This window comes from Saccopteryx leptura, chromosome 6 (assembly GCF_036850995.1).
Source record: "Saccopteryx leptura isolate mSacLep1 chromosome 6, mSacLep1_pri_phased_curated, whole genome shotgun sequence".
Lineage (NCBI taxonomy): Eukaryota > Metazoa > Chordata > Mammalia > Chiroptera > Emballonuridae > Saccopteryx > Saccopteryx leptura.
In genome coordinates this window covers 193,256,679-193,269,716 of record NC_089508.1, presented here as the reverse complement: position 1 = coordinate 193,269,716, position 13,038 = coordinate 193,256,679, and the positions used below count along the sequence as shown (strand labels likewise).

The window sequence follows — 13,038 nt, the reverse complement described above, 5'->3', positions numbered from 1 at the left end:
CCCGATGGGCAGTCACACTGCGACAGCGCAGTTCCAGCACCGACCGTCACGCACGCCAGAGTCACGGGGCTCCCGCGGAAACCGGTGGCCAGGCTCACCCTGAGTGTCCCTCCCAGGGCCGGGCGAGCCCAGGGCGTCTGCCTGTGCGACAAGGTCTCTCCCCTGCTGCCGGGCACGGCGGGACCCCGTGAGGCAACCCGGTATCGCTTTAAAGGCACTGACAGTTTTTTGGGGTTTTTTTTTTTTTTAACATAGTCTTTTAAGAACGGCGTCTCTGGCTTAGAGAAAGATTCGTCTTGTTCCAGGTACAGAGCCTGCTCCCAAAGCCCACGCTGAAAATACTGTTAATTCTTAGTAACCAGTGGTGACGATGATGGTGGCCTGCTGTTAAATTTGTCGGCGACGGCGTCCACACAGCGACTGAGTGCGCAGGGGCCCCAGGATGCTCTGGACACTGTCCAGCCGGGGCAGGGAGCAGGCTGGCTGACCCTGGGCCTCTGTCCCCACGTTGCTGGGACCCGAGGTGGTGTCCTGGTGTCGCAGGACGGGAAGGGCAGGGGACCCGGGGGCCCGGCTGTGCCGAGTGGCCTCCGACAACCCGGGTGGACGCTTGGTTTGCAGGCCGGCCGCCTGTAGCTGGAGCTGACCAGAGACTTCCCGGGGTCTCCGTGTTGGCCAGCACAAAGGTCACAACAACGGTCACTTTGGGGGCTGCACTCTCTTTGCGAGGATTGAAGTTTACATCCCTGGGTCAGCGGGAGGAGGGCCGCGGTAAGAGTCCAGGGGGCTCAGAAATATAAAGAAAAGAGTCACTCGTCCTTTCTGCCTCAGAGTCATCACACGAGACGAGGACAGGCCCGTGAGCCCCCGGGGCCCTGCCTGTGGCCACGCTGAGCTGACCGCCAGCCAGCCTGGTTCTCGCCCCCGGGGAGGCCTGGCTTCTACCCCCAGCCATGGCGAGTTAGCCATCCCCGAGAGCCTTCTCACTGTCCCCTTCGCCCCGTCCCTCCCTCCAGAGTGTTCGCATCGCACGCTAACGCGAGTGTGAACTGTGCACGCACGTGCTTCACTTCCGAGAGGGACAGGCGTGGGGGCTGGGGCCTGTCAGAGGGGGCTCTATGCCACAGGCAGGCTGAAGTCACAGGCAGCGCCCCCCACCCCCCAGGACGGGAGCTGTTCAGAGCACACCTTCCTTTATTCAGTTGCCAGGGCAACTGCACACGGGTGGGGTGGGAAGGGTTCTGCGCTTTTCACTGTATTCGGTCGTCTTGGAAACCAGACCCAGGAAGCCTGAGGCTCAGGACCTGCCCGCCTGCCCGTGTCACCCAGCCTGGAGGTGCAGGGGGGTGCCCGCCTCCACCCCCTCCCCCACTCTGCTCTCCAAGGCCTCCCGGTTCTCGTCCCAGGAGGATGGGCCCTCAAACTGTCCGTGTGGTTGGAGGGGCCCGTCACTCACCCTCTCTCCTCTCCACAAGAGCCCGCTCCGTGCCGGGATGACTCCCCCATCGGCGTTTGTCATCCAAGAAGCCACCTTAACGTCTCCCGATGCCACTTCCCGCAGCCCGGGGCGGGGGGGGGCTTCACGGTGACCCTGTTCCAGCGTGACTCCCGCTGGGGTCGTGTTCCCAGGGGAGCTGTGCCCGTCCCTCTCACGGTTCTGGACACAAGCCCTCTCTCCGGCGCGAAGGCACTTGGGAAGCGTGTTTGGCGCGTTTCTGAACCGGGGACGGGGTCTGAATCTCCGCCTCTCCTTCACCCCCAGAACTTCCGGGCGCCCCGTCCAACCTGGTCATCTCCAACATCAGCCCTCGCTCGGCCACCCTGCAGTTCCGTCCGGGCTACGACGGGAAGACGTCCGTCTGCCGGTGGATCGTGGAGGGGCAGGTATGCCGTGCGTCTCGCTGTGGGTGGGGGGCTGGCGTTTCCCAGGAGGGGCGCTGGCCCCCAGATGTGTCTGCTCGAGGCCTTCGCGGTGACTGGTCAGCAGCGGGGTGGGGCTGACACGCGGGGTGGGGTGTGGGGCGGCCATGTTTGCAGGGGCGTCAGAGGCCCCCGACACCTGGGGGGCGGGGGGCTGGGACGGGATGTGGACAGACAAGGGGACAGAGAGGTCAGACTGGGGTCTCCCTGGACGATACGAGGGGTGGTGATCGGGGTTCCAGTTCACATTGCGGCTCACAAGGGGTTTCCAGAATTGGAGAGCGTCGCTGGTGGGTTGTTTTAGCTCTGGTCGCAGTGAGCCACCCAGCATCCTGACAGGGTGGGTCGTCCGGTACCCTGGTCCGTCACACACATGAATGAAGGAATGACGGAGTGTGCACTCGCTCGGCTGTATTTACAGAGCAGGTTTATTCCCAGGCGCTGGTCTAGTCGTGGGGCGTAAAGCCGTAAACAAAACCCGACCCCGTTTCTGCTGCACAGGAGAGGTTCCTCTCGGGGGTGGAAGAGCGCCAAGTTGCGGGGACAGGCGTGTGCACGGTCCTCCCGAGGGCCAGCGGGTTGGCCCGCAGGCTGGACGGAGAGGGGAGGAGGAAACGGGTCTGGGGAGAGCCTGGACCTCCACACAGTCCGGGGGCGGGGGAGGGGGGCGGGTCCCCGGGCTCGGACCCAGAGCTGTGGCGCGCCCCAGAGCCAGAGACGGGGTGACTCGGGCCACCCCGCGTGATGCTAACAGCAGGAGGAAAGAACGGAGTTAGGGGAAGGTGTGCGGTCTCGGAAGAGTTCTCGCCCGCGGGGACACCGCGTGGCTTTCATGACCATGCTGGGACCCTGCAGTTCCACGGTGCTCTTGGACGTGGCCGTGAATCAGGGAGCAAGTCCATACACGTGTTCAAAAGCCTCATTCAGCAGCCATCCCTGGAAACCTAGGTGGGACTCCCACAGTGCAGACCAAGGAGAGGGGACCCGTCCGTCAGTGGGGCTGGAACTAGGACCCACCTCGGGGAGGACAGCGTGCCCCCTCCCCCGCCCCAGTCCACGTCCCACTCAGGGGATCAATCCCAGTGAAGGAAAACCAGAGCCACGAGAGGGTGGCGGCGACGTGGAGAAGGAAGCACAGTCCGCGGTCCTGTTTGCTTCCCACGGTCAACCCCGGTCGGAACACACCGAAGGGAACGTTGCCGGGAGACCAGCGCAACGCTCCCCAGCGCCCACGGGGCGCGCTCCCTCCGCAGCTGCGGTTCTGTCGTCTCCGCGTGGGCGGCTGCCGGCGCCCTTGTCACCAAGCACCCGCCCGTTGCGGGTGGTGGCGCCCCTCACACCGCCCCATCCCGGGGAATCGGGTCACCTTGTCGCTTCCCCCTCAGCTTGGCAGCTAAGGGCCTGAGTCCAGCACGTTATTAGGGTCCTGAGAATGGCGACTGGCCATTCGTCTCTCCTGGGTCAGCAGCCAGAACTCTGAAAAGGAGCACCCGCTCCTCAGGCGGCCCCGTGACACAGACAGGAGGGGGGGTGGGGGGAGGGGACGGAACATGACACGCGGGCCCTTTGCCTTTAACCCCGTTGCAGCATAAGGAACCCGGCTCCACTTCACGGGGCTTTCTCTTCTCTTTGTGCCCTATCTCTTTTCAAAAGGATCAGTGTGAAAGCAGAGATTTTTAATACATACTCAGTGGGTTTCAATCGTGGCTGTCATTATTCTTTTTGTTTGTTTTTGGGTTTTTTTTTTGTATTTTTCTGAAGTTGGATACGGGGAGGCAGTCAGACAGACTCCCTCGAGCGCCCAACCAGGATCCACCCGGCATGCCCACCAGGGGGTGATGCTCTGCCCATCCAGGGCACCGCTCTGCCACAATCAGAGCCATTCTAGCACCTGAGGCAGAGGCCACAGAGCCATCCTCAGCGCTGGGCCAACTTTGCTCCAGTGGAGCCTCGGCTGCGGGAGGGGAAGAGAGAGATAGAGAAAAAGTAGAGGGGGAAGGGTGGAGAAGCAGATGGGCGCTTCTCCTGTGTGCCCTGGCCGGGAATCGAACCCAGGACTTCCACACACCAGGCCGACGTTCTACCCCTGAGCCAACTGGCCAGGGCCTCTCATTATTCTTTTTGAAACTACAATGGTCCCCTTCTTGGTCAGAGGACACCCTTGATGTTCTAACCTTTGGACATGCACTTCCTAATGTTCAATGATCTCCTTGTTTTCTTCTTCTTTTAATTGATTTTTTTAGAGAGAGAGTGGAAGGGGAAAAGAGAGAGAGAGAGAGATCGATTTGTGGTTCCACTTATTTATGCATTCATTGCTTGTTTTTTGTACATACCCTCACCGGGAGTCGAACCTGCAACCTTGGTGTGTCGGGACGATGCTCTAACCAACTGAGCCACCCGGCCGGGGCCTCTCCCTGCTGTCTGATACCATGGACGTCCTAGCATCATCCAGCGCCTTCCTGCCCCAAGTTCAGATCGAGCCTCTCCTGCTCAGGGCCTTGGTTCCCCGTAGTGTGAGCGGGGATTTAAAGAGCACAGTCAGGGCGCTGTGGGTTGAGGGGAGGGGTGTCATTGCCCCTGGCTGGTCCGTGCTTTTTCTAGACCTTTCCAGTGGACAGAGAGGGGAAACGCACATTTTTATTTTTTTTGAAGCATCATGACCTCATAACTGATTTTTTCCAACTCAAATTTAAGATTACTTTACTTTGAGTTTGCTTTTAAATACCTTTTCCCTTAACACTAAATGGCTTTTAGAAATATTAACATAATTACTTATTCTCTTTATTCTCCTATTGTATAAAGAGTTTCAAAACTGTAATTTCAGTCGTGCGCCTAACAATAAGACTACCGAATGCAATTTAAGTATTTGTCCTTAGACTACATTCCACCACGGCTGTGCCGGCAAAACCACTGAATCCGAAAGTCCTGTGATTCCTCTCACTCTGCGGTCACGTCACCGGTTGATACAAAATGAGATTTATTCATTTTAGGGGTTTTGTTTTGTTGTGTTCTATTGGCTTTGAGCTTTAGTGGATGCTTTCTTTAAAAAAAACCATTGTACCGTTTAACAAATTGTTAAAACATTTTCAATGTAATTTATTTTTGATCCTGGTACTCACTTGCATGATCTCCAAGTCACAACCGTAAAACAGGTGTATCCACCTGTACCCCGTTCTTCCTGTCCCCCGCGGCCTCTGTCCCCCAAGCGCCCTCTGGGTGTTGGGGTGCGCTCTGTTTTCTCGTCGTCACACGAGCAAGGGTGCACGTGTCTGCACCCCTCCCTTACCCGGCTTGGGGCGCCTTGCCTCCCTCAGCGACCACACAGCCTGGCTCTCACTCTGTGCACACCCCCCCCCCCTCGTCCTTTGCACAGGTGCACGCCCCCCCCCCCCCCCGTGGGCGCAGCAGATTGTGCGTGGAGCTGGTCCTCTGCTGACCGACTTCGGGGTGTGCGTTACTTTTCTCTTGCTGCTGAAACAAATGGCCACAACCCTTGCGGCAGAGACAACACACACGTATCATCTGGTAGCTCTTCCTGCCGGACGTCCGACTTGGACTCCCAAGGCTAAAGCGAAGGGGTCAGCAGAGCCGCCTTCCCGCCTGGAGGCTCTGGAGGAAGGTCCCCGTCCCTGCTCATCAGGCTGTTGTCAGAACGCACTTCCTGGTGGCGGTGCTACCGTGCTGGCTGTCACCCTCCCGTCTCCCAGTGACCACAGCCCTCCTTGGCTCCTGTTCCCTCCCCTGACCTTCAGAGCCAGCCAGCAGTGTCCGGTCGACCCCTCACCTCGACCAGCTTCCACTCTTCCCCCCCGCCCCTCATCTCTCTGACCCACTCCTCCCCCCTGCCACTTTGAAGGACTCCTGTGACTGGATCGGACCCACCGGATGATCCAGGATCACCTACGGTCTCCAGGCTCAGAACCAAAGCCACAGAGTCCCTGGACCCACAGTGCCACCCTCACAGGTCCCGGGGATGCGTGTGTGGCCATCTTTGGTGTGTGGGGGGGGATTATTCTGCCTAAAGGTCGTCTTCAGCCTTTTGCATAATGTTTGTGTATCTTTTTGCCACTGGATCTCTGGGATACATTCCTGGGAGTGGGAGAGTGAGATCGATGAATGACACCATAAGTTTTCTAGACTTTACCCGTTGTTTCTGCTCCAGGCAGCAACATTTGACATTCTCCTTGGCAACATGTGATTGTGTGATACACTGTATCGAAGAACAATTGAGGTCTCCTTTATCCATCTTCTCTGACAGGCCTTTCGGTTTTGAGCTGTAAATAGAGAGGTTTCCTCCCCGCCCTCGGGCTGCGAAGGAATTCACCCAGCTTTCTACTAACACTTGTATGTGTTCATTGTGCATTTAGCTCTTCGTTCATTTGGAATCTGCCCTCCTGTATGGAGTGAGGTGTGACTCCCTTTTAATCATTTTGCAAATAGCTGTGTTATTATCCCAAAGCCCTTTATTTAAAAAGCTGCTGTTCTGCCTCCTCCTGATTTCTGATATTAAATTTCCACGTGCACTTGGGTCTGTTTCTGAACTCTGCGTGCTGTTCTCTTAGTCTGGCTCTCCACGCGCTAATTGCACGTTGTTTAATTACAGAGGCTTTAAAATGTGCTTTAATATCTGGTAAGGTCTTCTCAAAGCCCCCCACCCACCAACACACACACATGCACACACATGTGCACACACATGTACAGACATGCCAACACACACACATGCACTCACGCTCCTATGTTCTGACCTCCTGCATGGGAGCCTCACTTAGTGCACCCAGTTCCTTCTCCAAGAATATCTCGGTAGCTTCTCTGGTCCAGGCAGGCTCCACCTTCCCTAAACTCAGCCCAGTGGAGCCCTTGAGCTGGTAACCAGTATAGATGGAGCCTTCTGGAACATTCCACGCCTACCGTATTTCCCCATGTATAAGATGCACCATTTAAAAAATATATTGGGGTCTGAGAACTGGGTGCATCTTATACAGTGGCTGTCGATTTTTTTACTTGCATTTCCCACTTTTTCGTGCTTGTTTTTGAGCTCCTTGTTGAAGGCAGTGATTCGTCAAGAGACACAGATGAGGACAAGCTAATGGATGGGAGTTTTGGCAGTGATGAGGAGTTGTATGAATTTTATGATGAATAAAACTTTTCAATAACTTTATGTGTCCCTTGCTGGTTGGCTCAGTGGTAGAGCATCGGCCCGGCATGTGGAAGACCCAGGTTCAGTTCCTGGTCAGGGCACACAGGAGAAGCGCCCATCTGCTTCTCCACCCCTTCCCCCTCTCCTTCCTCTCTGTCTCTCTCCTCCCCTCCCACAGCCAAGGCTCCATTGGAGCAAAGTTGGCCCCGGGTGCTGAGGACGGCTCCATGACCTCTGCCTCAGGTGCTAGAGTGGCTCTGATTGCAACAGAGCGACGCCCCAGATGGGCAGAGCATCGCCCCCTGGTGGGCATGCTGGGTGGATCCCTGTCAGACGCATACGGGAGTCTGTCTGTCTGCCTCACTGCTTCTCACTTCAGAAAAATTTTAAAAATTTTAAATAAATTTTATGTAATACATTTTTGTTTCAAATTTCGGGCCCCAAAATGAAGGTGCGTCTTATACACAGGAGCATCACATACGTGGGGAGATATGGTGCTTCTCTTTGCATGGATTTTAGCCCACGAGACTCCCTCACTGTAGGGAGACACCCCCTCCCCAGCGTTCTCTCGCCCCGTCTGTATCCAGGAAGTGGCTACCCTCCCCACCCCGTGCCCGCCACGGGCTGGAATGCAGGGAGAGGGAGGCTCAGGGCCGCCCGGTCCAGTGAGAAGTCCCCACTTAAGAGCAGGGAGGTGACTTCATAGAGGTTTGCTCAGGGTGCACGCTGTTAGGACGCTGAGGTGGGAAGGACAGAATCTGCTCGGTGTCTGCAGGCTCCACGACCGGGACATCAGAGCCCCATCTCTGGGCTCCCTGCTGCACGTGACCATGCAGAGAGCCACCAGAGAGCCACCATGCACCTTGCAGCCCCTCCCAGCGCTCTGGGGTAGCTTCCTGTCCGCTCTCCTTCCCTGTGACCCACTTCTCTCAGTGGCATCCTCTTTGCAAAAATGTCCTTTCCGTCCCGACCACTCCCAAGTGTGTGGCTGTGTGGCTGGGAGTTCTCCTCAGAGAGTGGACACGCGGGGGTCTGATCAGCAGCGTGCCCGCTGACTGGCCCGTCACACGCTGATGGGGCTTCAGGTTTGCAAAGCAGCTTTTCTCGGTGTTTCAGAGTCAGTAGCGCTCTGCCTAGTGAGTAGCCTTTGAGCGTAGCGCGAGCAGAGCGTCTCTCCCCACACCTTCACGGAGCTCCAGCAAAGGGGGGATGCCAGTGTGTCCTCACCTTCCTGCCTCCGCGGGTCCCCTGCCAGCCCCGATGTTCGTTTGCAGCCGTTCGTGCTGTTCTGATAGCCGGCACCGCGTCCGGTCCCCCCGGCACCGCGTCTGGTCCCCCCGGCACCGCGTCCGGTCCCCCCCCCCCCGGCACCGCGTCCGGTCCCCCCCCCCCCGGCACCGCGTCCGGTTCCCCCCGGCACCGCGTCCGGTCCCCCCCCCCCCCGGCACCGCGTCCGGTTCCCCCCGGCACCGCGTCTGGTCCCCGTCCCCCCCCCCCCGGCACCGCGTCCGGTCCCCCCCCCCCCCCCGGCACCGCGTCTGGTCCCCCCCCCCGGCACTGCATCTGGTCCCCCCCCCCACCGCGTCTGGTCCCCCCCCCCCGGCACCGCGTCCGGTCCCCCCAGCGCTGCATCTGTTCCCCCCAGCACTGCGTCTGGTCCGTCACCCCCCCCCCCCCCCCCGGCACCGCGTCCGGTTCCTCCCGGCACCGCGTCTGGTCCGTCTGTGTCCCCCCCTCCCCGCACCGCGTCCGGTTCCCCCCGGCACCGCGTCTGGTCCCCCCAGCACAGCGCCGAGCCGGTTTCTCTGATGGAGACGCCAGTGCTAACACTTCAGGCGCCGACAAAACTGTTTCCATTCCAAAAGTGGAAATGTTGAAAAAGCCCACTTAGTACTTATCTGTGCGTAATAGGAGCTATTTGCTTAAAAGGAACTGTTTTAGAGCCTGTGATGGGCTCATAAAAGCAAGCAGGAGTCCGCCGGGCGCGGGTCCCTCGGCAGCTGCGGAGTAGTGCGGGGGCGGGCGGCGCTCGGGCTGCGAGCCGCGTCACCACCGCGGTGACACGTTCCGCCTCGGAGAAGCCGGGGCTGCAGAGGAACGTCCGTCTCCCACGAGCACGTCCCGCGGACAGGTGGGAGGCCGGGCCGGGTTTCCTGTCCGTCTGCTTAGGGGCTCACCCGGGGGCCTGTCCTCCACTCTGCCCTCCGTCTCCCAGATGCGCTGCGCTGGGCCAGGCCTCTCCACCAAGTCCCGGGGAAACAGCCACCTTGACAGATGAGGGTGTCTGCTGTCCCTCGTCACAAGTGGAAGCCCTTACAGCTCGGGGTTTGCCCTCCTGCCTAAGCTGCCCCGGCTTGGAAAGCCCAGAGCGTTGCCAGGAAGCCAGTGGTGATGCCCCTGCAGCTGGACTGGCTCACTCCTCCGCTCCTGTGTACGGAGCCAGGCTGTGTGGCCCCTGGGCCATACCTGGGGCCTCAAGCAGGCCCTGCCGGAGCCCAGCACGGGCCAGAAGGTGTCTGTGGTCAGAAGGCCAGCCCCCAGGGAGACGGGGTGTGCCCCACGCTCCTGCAGCTCCATGGGGGCTCCCCGAGTGTCCGCGGGGGGCGTGTCAGGCTGCTGGCCCTGAGAATGCGTTCAGATGGAACCAAAAACCCCACAGCTCGGAAAGTGTCAACCCCGGCCTCCCTGGTCCCTGTTCCCGGTCAAGTCTCCATCCTTGGTTCACTGCCCGGTCCAGCCGGCTGCCCGTCGGCGCTGACGGGGAGAAAACCTGCATGCATCGCGCTCTGTCTCCTGCAGCCTCACGGGCCGGGAGGTTTTATGTCACCATTTGGAGATCAGGAGTTGTCATTTCTAACCACTAACGATCCCTCCTCCTTCCCTCATGGTGGCTGGACCTTCGGGCTTGTCACAATAAACCCCGCTGGAGTTGAATTCCTGTTTTGTTTTGTTTTCATAACGAGAAAAAGAGGGTTATCATTTCTGAATCGTCCGTCTCCAACCGGGAGGAGGGCCGTCAGCAGCTGTGATGGCTCCTCCGATAATGACAGGATGAGTTCTGCTGAGACCGGCCGCCGCTCTGCTCGGGACAATGCCTCCGGTGCCCGTTCAGCGCCGTGGCGACGGGCGACAGGGAACACACGTGTCAGATATTTCACAGAGTGTATTGTGTGCCCGACGGTCCGTAATAGCCCCTCACAATGCCTCTCGCTCTCCCGGCCCTCAGCTCGCGCGGGCAGCTGGCACAGACGAATGGTTTCAAGTGGCCTTTCTGCACGCCGCTCTATCAGACCCTTTTAGGTCCTATTATGGGACTTTTTAAAAAATGCCACAGGAGAGGGAGAAGCCGAGAGGGAGAAGCCGCACGCCGCCTACGCGACCACTCGAGGAGGACGGAGGGAAGCGTTCCACCGCAGAGGCTGTTCTCGAGAAACGGAGGTCAGCGCAGACACGGAGCGCAGACACGGAGTGCAGACACGGAGCGCAGACACGGAGCGCAGCTGTCCAGCCAGACTCAGTTCTGCGGGAGTCCGTTTCCCATTCCTCCTGGGACGGCCAGTCGGCTCCTTCTTCCTGCTTCTCTCAGTGGACTTTGGGGTCTGCCTGGGTGTCTCATTCTTTTCTTTTTTATTTTTTTTTGGATTTTTTTGAGATGAGAAACAGGGAGGCAGACAGACAGATTCCCGCATGTGCCCGACCGGGATCCACCCGGCATGCTCACCAGGGGGCGATGCTCTGCCCATCTGGGGCGTCGCTCTGTTGCTACGGGAGCCATCCCCAGCGCCCGGGCCAACTTTGCTCCAATGGAGCCTCGGCTGCCGGAGGAAAAGAGAGAAACAGAGAGGAAGGAGAGGGGGAGGGGTGGAGAAGCAGATGATGGGTGCTTCTGTGTGCCCTGGCCCGGAATCAAACTCGGGACTCCTGCACGCCAGGCCGACGCTCTACCACTGAGCCAACCAGCTAGGGATTTGGGTGTCTCATTCTTCCGGTCCTTAGGGCTTAGTCTCGTTTCACTCAGTCATCCATTCATCCGGCAATCGTGTGTTAAGTGCCTACCGTTTTTTGTTTGTTTGTTTTTTCATTTTTCTGAAGCTGGAAACAGGGAGAGACAGTCAGACAGACTCCCGCATGCGCCCAACTGGGATCCACCCAGCACGCCCACCAGGGGCGACGCTCTGCCCACCAGGGGGCGATGCTCTGCCCCTCCGGGGCGTCGCTCTGCCGCGACCAGAGCCACTCTAGCGCCTGGGGCAGAGGCCAAGGAGCCATCCCCAGTGCCCGGGCCATCTTTGCTCCAATGGAGCCTCGGCTGCGGGAGGGGAAGAGAGAGACAGAGAGGAAAGCGTGGCGGAGGGGTGGAGAAGCAAATGGGCGCTTCTCCTGTGTGCCCTGGCCAGGAATTGAACCCGGGTCCTCTGCACGCTAGGCCGACGCTCTACCGCTGAGCCAACCGGCTAGGGCAAGTGCCTACCGTTTGATAGGTTTCAGGCATTGGGCTCTATTACAAGACTGTCAGGATGAAACACTTGTCCCTACGTCTGGAAACTCACGATTTGGGGGAGGATACGAGAGGGACGATGGAGATGTAATCTAGTGATGGGTACCAGCGGGCCTCGTGGGAGTTGTTATAAAGCATGTTGCTGAGACGAGGGTGATCAGGGAAGGCTCCCCGCAGGAGGTGAGGTTTCCGTTGGGCTTTGAAGGGCGAACAGTGTTTTGATGGAGAAGAAGACATTCCAAGAGGAACGAGAAAGGCTTAGAGTTGGGAGATGACATGGCAGCTCTTGTTTTTAAAACGTGAGTTTTATTTTTGTTTAGATATGGTGAGGCCAACAGATGAGAGATGACTCACCAGAAACGCACGACCCACGGTTCCCACGAGAAGGGCGCACACAGCACCCACCACAAGGGCCACGCGGGGAAGTTGCCGGGCTGTGGGGGGGGGAGGGGGCGTGGACCAAAACCTTCCCTGTGGCTCCGTGGGAGGCGACAGGTGAGGCAGGGTGAGCAGACTCAGGACCGGCTGCCTGGATCGTTCCAGCGGGCTCTGGGGCCCAGGTCTGTCCCCAGCTGTCTGGCACGCGGCCCTGGGTGACGAGGGCAGGGGGACAGCGGTCAGAGCGGGAGAGCCCACTGAGGCGGGGTGGGGGGTGGGCTCCAGGCTGGTGAGTTGCGGCTTCCCCCACCCTAGAAGAGGACTGGACAGGCCAGTGGCCCCCCGTGGGCCCGAGGGCACGGCCAAGACCCCAGAACGGAGTCTCTCCCAGGTCTGTCGTGGCCGCTCCGCGGTGGTGTGTGTCCTGCTGTCTGTGTCCCTCCTCCAGCGATCTCAGACTCCTCCCCGCCACGGCCCTCCACCCCTTTCCCTCAAGTCGTCACCCCACCCGGCACGGCCAGGGACACCGCGCACACCGGGGGCGACACACCCGCTCTGTGCACCACTGACGGCCGGCTTTCCTGCTGACACCAGAGTTCCAGCCGAGAGGGCATGCCGGTGTGGCCAGCCGCCCAGGAGCGGCTTCTCCCAGAGCCCTGTCCCTCCCTCCTGGGCTCCAGGGGGCAGGACCGCGCCTCCTCCTCCCTCCCGTCCATCCGTCTGGGGTCCAGGGCTCGCGCCCTCCCTCCCTCCTGGGCTCCAGGGGGCAGGACCGCGCCTCCTCCTCCCTCCCGTCCATCCGTCTGGGGTCCAGGGCTCGCGCCCTCCCTCCCTCCTGGGCTCCAGGGGGCAGGACCGCGCCTCCTCCTCCCTCCCGTCCGTCCGTCTGGGGTCCAGGGCTCGCGCCCTCCCCACCTGCAGCCCCTACTTCTCCGTTTGCTGTTACCTTTCAGGAAGGTCGGTGGTTGTTCCCTGGGAAGCCATTGATCTCCTGGCCTCGGGGGTGCTCAGCTCCAGGCGGTCACCCTAGCCTCGGGCCTGGGTGTTAGAGGTCCCGCCGTCCACTATGAGGCCCGCTGACCGCAGACGCTCTCCCCAGCCAGAC

General features: G+C 59.7%; 1 protein-coding gene across 1 annotated transcript in view; it reads left to right on the top strand.

The window, feature by feature from the left end:
• Nucleotides 1-13,038, top strand: part of SDK1 (sidekick cell adhesion molecule 1) — a 787,316-nt gene that overhangs the window by 670,085 nt on the left and 104,193 nt on the right. The window contains exon 22 of the mRNA XM_066342466.1: nucleotides 1,763-1,884. Within this exon, the coding sequence (XP_066198563.1) occupies nucleotides 1,763-1,884 (122 nt within the window). The remainder of the gene's footprint in view (nucleotides 1-1,762; nucleotides 1,885-13,038) is intronic.